General features: G+C 43.1%; 1 protein-coding gene across 2 annotated transcripts in view; it reads right to left on the minus strand.

The window, feature by feature from the left end:
• The window catches only part of Parp8 (poly(ADP-ribose) polymerase family member 8), a 143,616-nt gene extending 135,007 nt beyond the window's left edge, over positions 1 to 8,609 (minus strand). The window contains exons 1-3 of one of the 2 annotated variants that reach the window (XM_074077508.1): positions 8,282 to 8,609; positions 8,089 to 8,190; positions 7,072 to 7,126 (exon numbers count right to left, since the gene is read on the minus strand). In XM_074077508.1, the coding sequence (XP_073933609.1) occupies positions 7,072 to 7,126; positions 8,089 to 8,190; positions 8,282 to 8,387 (263 nt within the window). In that variant the 5' untranslated portion in view covers positions 8,388 to 8,609. The remainder of the gene's footprint in view (positions 1 to 7,071; positions 7,127 to 8,088; positions 8,191 to 8,281) is intronic. The other variant, XM_074077509.1, reaches the window with a different exon arrangement.
• Between the last annotated feature and the right edge of the window lie 504 nt (positions 8,610 to 9,113).

The following is a 9,113-nucleotide window of genomic DNA, read 5'->3' on the forward strand; positions in this document are numbered from 1 at the left end:
CTTTTATGCATAAAAACAGTGTAGTTCTAATGAACTAAGATGCCATCTATGGGTAAGGCAAAGATAAAATGAGCTGTTCTGTGTGATAACAAAAACCATGATCTTGATATCCAAACCAACCATATTTATGCAACACAGATATTATCAATCAATAAACCTTGAACAGCTGTCTGCTAAATTCAAGTGCTGCTGAGTACACAGAAGCAAGTTGATAATTTGGAAGTCTTCCACACATGCAGGAATAAGTACAGAAGGTGGTTCTTGAAGCCAAAAAACGAGAGCTCAAGACTAGACAAAGCATCTGAACAGATACACGGACACTTATGATTAAAACATGCTTACAGAGTTCAGGTGTAAGTAAATGGATGGATTGGAAACTGGTAATCAGGAATTTTAAGACACTGGGTTAAAGTGATTGATTTAAGGTTGACAAGTAGCTCAAGTGGTGGAGCGCTTGCCTGGTTAACATGAGGCCCTGAGTTGGAACCCCAGTTCTGGTTTTAAAAAAAAAGGTGACTGATCTGAGTCAAGGCCAACAGGGCATGGACTAAATGTTGACATGGAGAGAGGGATGTGGATGCCAACAGTGACTTGGAGGCAGCATTTGGTAGGGCTGTAGGAAGGGAAAATGAGATATGTAAAACCTAGGATTGTAATCCTCATACCTGGTTTGACTATGTTTCTAAGCAAAAGAAGGCTGAAGAGAGATGCTTCTTCTATGGAGGAAATGGGTTGGGTTTTTCATTTTGTTTTTTTAAGGTGCTGAGTTGAGGTGAAGAAGACAAACACTCAGGTGTCAGCGTTTAACATTCCAGAAGATTATTTGGAGAGAAAAACTAAATTATGTCACAAAAATAAAACTGGGATGAGAAGTCTTACTAATAAACACATATTTTCTCCCTGAGGTATATGGAAGATGGGATTTCAGAAATTTGGAGAATAAACAATAGAAAGACTACATGTCAATAACTTGACTAAAATGAACTGACCAAATCAGTGGCAGGTATCTTAAAGTAAGATTCATCTACCAAGGCACAATCTACACAAACACAAGTCTGGGCAGAGAATTACAAAATATTTTCAGGATTGATGAAATTTCACTTAAGATTTTTTTAATGCTGCAGAGTAATGATGAGGAATTTAAATGGATTAGCCAATATTTGCATAAGGATTCTATAGCCAAGGTACATAATTTCCAACTATTCTGCTTAGCACTGGGCTCAGACTCTTCCCCTGCCAGCCAGTAGATTTTCAGTCCTGCCCTTGCAAACACTCCTCCTCATCCCCAAACATTCCCAACTATTCTAGTCATGCCAGTTCAACCAATGCTGCTAAGCCTTACATAAACACTGATTTCTACTGAACCACAGGCCTACTTTGTCTTTGCTAACTCTAAATTATTTAGATTACCTAGCCTCAATTTCTTTAGCTACAAAATATAAATTAGCTAACAGCATGCCTACCTGTTATTGCTGCAAACACAAGGATGAGGTAAAATAGGCAAAGAGCATAGTAGACTAAGAGCCCAGCAGAGACTATGCTCAATAAACACCATCAGTCATAGTATCATCTCAATCCACAAAAGAAGTTTAAATGTTTTAGATAGCTGAGCTTCAATAAAGTTACACTTGTGTTAAATTGGTAGTTATTTTAGGTCAGTGGCTTAAAAACTCATTTAATAATGAAACTGTTTTCCAAAAAAATTGAAAAGCACAGAAAAGAAACTGTTTTCCAAAAAATTTGAAAAGCACAGAAAAGAGATACTATAACTTAAAAAGGGATACAAAACCCCAGATCCTCACGCACTCACTCAGCCTCCTTCACACACCCAAGGCACCTCAGCTTCCGAGGTAGTTTTCCATTGCTCCAAGGAAGACTCCTTTTTAAAAGTCAGTATTTTAGATAATAACTAGTATAATACCAAATTATGGTAAGCAAGTCCCCATTGCCAAGAGGAACATGTTAACTTTTTACTGTAATTTTAAAAAATGTTTTCCCTTCATTCTGATGCCTTGAGGAGACTTGATTTTAAAATAACTGCATATTCCAAGATTTCTAGAATAAGCACTCTTGAACTTCCCTCATAATGCGAACTGATAAATCTTTTTCAGAGGATGGGATTGCTTCTTTCATCCTTCAGATACACATTTCTCCTTTCTAAGGGAGTCCAAAGAAAAGAACTGTCCTTTAGCAACCAAGTGGGCTGTTGGTCTCCATGGACTCCCATGTGCATGCAATTAGCTAATGCATTAGGGGAACAGGTGGACTAGGGCTTCCAGAAACTTTGCTTGATCACAGAGTACTTTTAAGATTTGATTGAATTAAGTATTTGGTCCACTCCAATGAGCCAAGTCCTCATAATTCCTTCATCTTAAGCAATTATATTACGTGTTGTTATACTTCTCCCACCCAATCCCCCCAAAAAAGAGCATTTTAAATAAGACACAGAGAACAGGATTCCTAACTTGGCTAGGCAACTCTAAATTGCTATGAAATTCCATTGGAAGTAGCATCACCAGTGAGGGATCCTGGATGTATTCAATTATCTCCATACTTGGTCATTTAGGTTAGAAAATTCCATCTTGTCTGCCAGGTTTTTTAGCGCACATTTCATTATTCATTCAACACCTACTTATTGAGAAAGAATATTATACTACACAGTGTGCTAGGGGCTAGAGAAACCACAGTAGGACAGAGTCCCTCTATCTAAACGATTTACAATCAAATAAATGAGATGGACACGGTGGCACACACATGTAATCTCAGTGCTCAGGAGGCTGAGAAAGGAATATCACGAGCTTGAGGCCAGCCTGGGCTACAGAACACATTCCAGGCCAGCTTGAGTTCAAAAAGCCAAACAAGGGGCTGTGACACTCAAGTGGTAGAGTGTCTGCCTAGCAAGCACAAGGCTGAGTTCCACCCCCAGTACCTCAAAAAAAAAAAAAAAAAAAAGCCAACTAGACACAAATAGGCAATTCACTACTATACAGACACTCATGCCATTTGAAGTTTCCACTTACAATGTTTCCACTTTGCAATAATTCAAAAGCAATATGCATTCAGTGAAACTGTATTTGAATTTTGAATTTTCATCTTTTTGGGGGTTAGGGATATGTTCTATGATGCTCTTTTACAATGCTGGGCAGGTCCCAATCGGCTACACACTCACAAGAGGGAGATAACTGCGTCACTAAACTGTAGGTTAGTAGGATAGGTGTATTTAGTGCATTTTCAACCTACAATATTTTCAACTTACCATGCATCTATAGGGACCTAATGCCTTCATATGTAAAGGAACATCTGTGTAATGTGACATGGTTTTAGACACACCTAGCAGAATCATACAGAAGATGCCTCTATATGAAACACTTCTCAGGAGAATTTGGCTTAGTGAAACAATGTTTTATATACTAAGAATGAGATGGAGGAGAGAGCAAGAGGGCAAGGTGTAGGACAATGTTCCAGGCAGAACATGGTAGCATATGCTTTGGGAGTACTAGTATTATTGTCACACCTGATGCTCCAAAACATTTCCCTGGATAAACAAGGAGAATGCACTGCAAAAGATGTCAATCTACCCATGTTCACATGAGAGCGTTTATTTGTACAATAAAGGGTGAACAGAGATAGGTGACTCCACACATTCTGCCAAATATCACATCTCAAATTTTATAATAACTTCTAGTATAAATATGAGACTTCTTTTTTTTTTTCAGACAGTATCTTACTATATAACCTAGGCTGGCCTTGAATTCTTTGTCCTTCTACCTCTGCGTTCAAAAATATAGGCATGGGCCAAGCCTAGCTTAAATATTACAATTATTGCCGGGCTCCAGTGACTCACACCTATAATCCTAGCTACTCAGGAGGCAACGATCAGGAGGATCGCAGTTTGAAGCCAGTCTAGGCAAATAGTTCGTGAGACCCTATCTTGAAAAAACCCATCACAGGAATGGGCTAGTGGAGTGGCTCAAGGTGAAGGCCCTGAGAAGGAGGGAGGGAGGAACAGAGGGAGAGAGAGGCAAAAGAAGGAAGGAAGGAAAGAAGGGACATTTGCATAAACTGCAAATTGTGTACAACTGTTCTAGCACACCTCTGAAATTAGGAAACAGCAGCAGATAGAAACCTATGGCAGGCTCTGAGTCACTGACAGGTGTAGTTACTCCAAGGAGTCTGGGAGTCAGGAGTGATGTTATAAGGTCCACTGCTAGAATGAATTAATCTTAGAGCGTGTGTGTGTGTGTGTGTGTGTGTGTGTGTGTGTGTGTATACCACAAGTTTTCAAGCATAAGTAGATAACATTAACAATAGAATTCACAGTATTTAACACTTTCTTTTTGAGTCTTTCTCAATTGACAGATGATAAAAATTACAACTCTCAAGAATCTATATTTTTTTTTTATGTTAAAATGCATGCTCAAAAGAGGCTGGGAAAGAGCACAGGTCTCAGGAGCGTGACAAAACAAGACTTACACCGTGGGTCCTTTATTCGAGTGGGTGGATGTGACCATGCTGTTAAGCTCTCAAAGCCTCAGTCTGCACATCCAGAGTGACAATGACAATAATTCCAAGGAGCTCTCCATCAGGGAACATTAAGTTAACTCAGCCTTTGAGCTAATCATCTCTTCCTCAATCCTCACCTAACGCCCAAAAGGCAGAACAGTGGGACTTAACAGACATTTTGCCCCTAAGAGGACCATTGAATAATTAAAGGCTAATTTACTAGCATTTATTTACTAGGCCACTGGCCAGCCCTGACATTTCCTCTTGTCCACAGAAACCTTTAAAAAAATAAAAAATTCTTTAAAAAGTTTAAAAAGTTCAATACTCTTTCTTCTTTTATTTTTTTGAATAGTAACATGAAAGATCTTTATCCTTAAAATAATGTGTAATTCATTCTTAGAAAGTGTCACGGAGGAAATGGTGTATTAAGTTTTATCTGCACTTGAATTGAAAATTATTTTTGAAATATGTTCTCCATGGTTTAGTTGAAATGGCAGTTAAGTACAATTCAAGATGATCATGTACTATTTCTTCATAAGATTCCCAATTCCTTCCATGAAATAAATCTAACTTACCTGAAACAACATTATTAATGGAATATTGGAAATTGGTATGCATATTAAATCAAGATAGAGCAGGATTACTTTAATTTTAATGCCTGATTCCACGTGTCAAGATGGGAAATAGATAATAAATATGGGTTTCTAATGTAGGCAATAAAAACACATATATTTATTTTCAAAAGCAAAAAAACCTCTGCCCTCAAATACAATCAATAAAGGGATTATCTACTGTGTTATTTTAAAATAACTTTTTATGCTGTACTCTGGAACAGGATTTTGAGAAGACAAAGCAATCACGCAGTTTTACCAGTTGTCTTTCTTTTTTCACTGGCAGTTCTACATTAGCTACACAAATCCTGGATATTTAAACCAAGGATAAAAGAAAAACACTTTTTCTTAATGCAACTACATATAAGAGTGAATATTTCTTACTTTAAGAGCAATCATGGTATTTGATGTTATCTTTATTAGTTAATTATTCATCCCAACACCCCGCCCTTGCTCTTAGAAGCATTCATATCTTCTTCACCTCTGGCTATGTTCAACAATTGCTGATAACTAATCTTAACTGCAGTATGTAGCCAATTTGAGAGATTAAGTTCATCGTTTACCGCTCTCTCCACAGATATATAAACCAAAAGGAAAAGAACTAAAGGGTCTTACTGAAAATCAGAAAGCTCATTTGTTAAATCCCACTGAGGTATTCCTGTTCATATATTCCCAACAGACAACTCTCTTGGTATTTACCTGAATTCATGGAAATGTTTTCAGTGGGCAACAGACCATATTTTATTTGTTAAATTATCCAAGAAAACATTAGTAATACACTAATATTTAATCAAATATCCCCTAATTTCATTTTATCCATAATTACCAAAATTATGGTACTCTCATAAGTTGAAAAATAATGTAATTTTATTCTCTCCCAAAAAGTACATTGAAGTTTCGTGATTCACTGTTATATTTCTAATAATATTCAAACAATATTATATCAATCTTGGGACTTGGGTATATTGTGTATATGAGAACCTGATAACCATTTTAAAGCTTTTTTGGGAGGTAGAATGCAACACAACTCCTAAGTGTTTTAAAGGTTCACATTAATACCAAGCTTTTAAAAAGTACTCATAGAAGGCTTCTTTGCAGTTCATATGTTCACAAATGTTTCCATTAGCTAAGAGATATTTTGGAATGTGGTCAAATGATATCGAATGTCAAGTCCTAACAGCAGGGCGGAGCTTAGGAGACCCCTAGGTACCACTATTCTTTTAAACCATTCTTGTCCCTAAAAGGCTAAAAGGAAGACAACCCTAACTTCACAAACGAAGACAGCAAGGTATATGTGAGTAGATACCTTTCACTTTAACTGCCTTCTCAATACAAAATTGGACTTGGACTTAAGGCAAACTGTTGACATTTTATGATTAAAATGTGCATCTCTCACTCTTCCTCCAAAAAGAAGTCATCCACCCCAGTACATGTAACTCTCCAAATTCTTTTCCTACAAGTAAATTTGGAAAACCAAATACCATTCCTTGAAAAAAGAGAAAGGAAACTGTATGGAGAACTGGCAGACTGCATGTTTATGTCAACCTTCAGAAAATATGGAAACACAGCCCCAACTCACCAGGAAAAGCACCACTTGTGATCCAACAATTTTGTGTCATTTTGTCCTTCCGTGTTGCACTTCATACCCAGTACCCAGTTTTGCTGGCTTTTGTCAACCCCAAAACCCTCAAGAACAATCTGCTACTGCAGGGTAACAACTGTAACACGAAGAGTTCTGCTCATTGCTTGCAGCGTGGTTTTAGAAACACGTCTATCAAACATTATTTATTTTCCCTCTGCTATTTAAAACCGGGGGACATCAGACTTGGAATGTAGCTAAATAACTGCAACAAAAATTAAAACAAGCAAACAAAATACCCAAACACGGAACAAGCTAAGAACAAAGGAAACACAAGCGTGTGAACAGGAAATGAAGCAACTCTATACACATAAATACCTTTTGGGGCCTCCAACGTAGGTGAAAGTAAAGGTGGAGTCTGAGTATCTGAAATCTGAAACGGAAAGTCTGGTTAAAAGCTACCCTTGAATGGATGGTTTTAACTCCAATCCTGACTTGAATCTCCTATTTATCCCAGCTCAGGGAGGCCAGGCCGGGAGGGAAGCTAGGGCAGGAAAGCCGCGAGGTCCACGCTCCCCGCCGCGCAGGAGGGGATGCTGCGCACCCCCAGCCGGGTGTAAGCGCGAGGCCGCCCCCCGCAACAAGTGCCGGGTGCCATGGCAACGGCGGGAATTTCCCGGTCTGGCGGCCGGAAGCGGCCCCCGCCGGGCTTCAGACTACGAAAGCAAAATCAGATAGGTCTCTCCCGGGAGCAAAATGGATGTAAGGAGACCCCCAAGCTGGGGCGCTGTGTGCACTGGGAACCCGGGAGTCTCTTCACTTTCTGGGGCAATACCTTGCCAGTCGCAAGGGAACGGAGTGGGGAGCCAAAGGGGCGGGAGATCGGGCCAGTGCTGCCCCTGGAGGGGCCTTGGCGCCGGGCGCAGCGGCCGAGCGCAGCGCAGCGCAGCGCAGCGCAGCGCCGCGGGCTCCATTCCCGGCCGCCGCGCTCAGCCAATTGCGCAAACCCGGCGGGTCCAGCCCGCCCCGCTTGGTAGCCGCTGCCGAGCCCGGGAGACAGGCTTGCACACCGGACATCCACCGGAGCTGGAATGCAACGTACAGCCCCTCCGCCTGGACCCCTGTTTGGGCCACCCGGGGTCTGCGCCCGGACCTTGTGGCTTCCCGAGACTCGGGATTGGGGGGTGAGGGGAAGAAGAGGACAGGCTGGCGCCCCCTCCACCTTTTGGCTCCGGCTCTCGTTACAGCAGCTGTTGCCAAATGAACCCCGGAATGGGGACGTGCAACCTCCCCTCACCCCCAGCCACATAGGTCGAGGTCAGGAAAACTGGGAAGGGGGACGGCGGGCGGACAGATAGCTCGGGGTCCGGAGCTCCGGGAAGGGCGAGAACTCACCTGCAAACAGACAGTCCTTCTCGGCTCTGGACTTCTGGATCACGATGTCGATATCCTTCTGAATTCGCTCTTGCCTTGAACACATCCCCATTAAATAAATCCCTGGAAAAGAAGCAGCCGCTATTTCCACCCCGCCCCACCCCCCTCGCACGCTTCCTTCCAGCTTTCGTAAATATTCAGTTAAAAATGAAACCTCTGGCCGAGGCAGGGGCTGGAGGCGAAGTGGTTTCGGAAGTGATCCCGGGTGACAGAGGAGGAGGCGGCGGCGGAGGAGGAGGAGGGGGAGGTCGGCTTTGCATTCCCAGATGTGACCGCCCAGCTGCTGCTCGCCCGCCGCTGCTGGATTCCAATTTCCTCCGCTTCTGACAATGGATGGTGATGACACCAAGGCTCACTTTCTCCCTCCCCCCGCCCGGGATAACTAACGGCCGTAGGGGGCCGAGGGGTGCCGAGCACGGCGGGAGGGCGGTCGCCGGCGTGGCAAGGCGAGGCGAGGGGCGAGCCCCGCTCCGGCTCCAGCGCGCACGCCCCTCGAGGCCCCGCACGCCGGCCTCCTGCCGGCCAGCCTGCTTTCCACACCCGCGCACACGCGCGCCCGCGGGCGGCGGCCGAGCCCGGGCTGCTGCAGCGCCGCCCGCCCGCACGCCCGCCGCAGACCCTCCCGCACCCGCCGCCCGCACGCACGCCCGCCCGCCCGCCTGTCACCCGGCGCAGGCTGGATTTCCCCACCCCCGACCTGCACTCGCGCCGGGAGCTGAGTGACAGTGTAGATAGTGAAGACTCCCTGGGTTTCTCAGCCTTCCCTTCCCCCTTTCCACCACTTTTATGAATTCGACTTCACTTTCAGAAGGGATTATGAGTCATATGGAAAATCCAAACCGGAGTGGCTGGGAGGAAGGGGCAAAGAAAAAACCAATCATTCAAAATCAAAAAATAAATAAGACGAACAAATCTTTCCCTGTTGTCACACCAGCAAGATGGGAAAAGCCCTTTCCCTCAATGCCTGACTTTTTTTTCCCCCTTCC

This window comes from Castor canadensis, chromosome 6 (assembly GCF_047511655.1).
Source record: "Castor canadensis chromosome 6, mCasCan1.hap1v2, whole genome shotgun sequence".
NCBI lineage: Eukaryota > Metazoa > Chordata > Mammalia > Rodentia > Castoridae > Castor > Castor canadensis.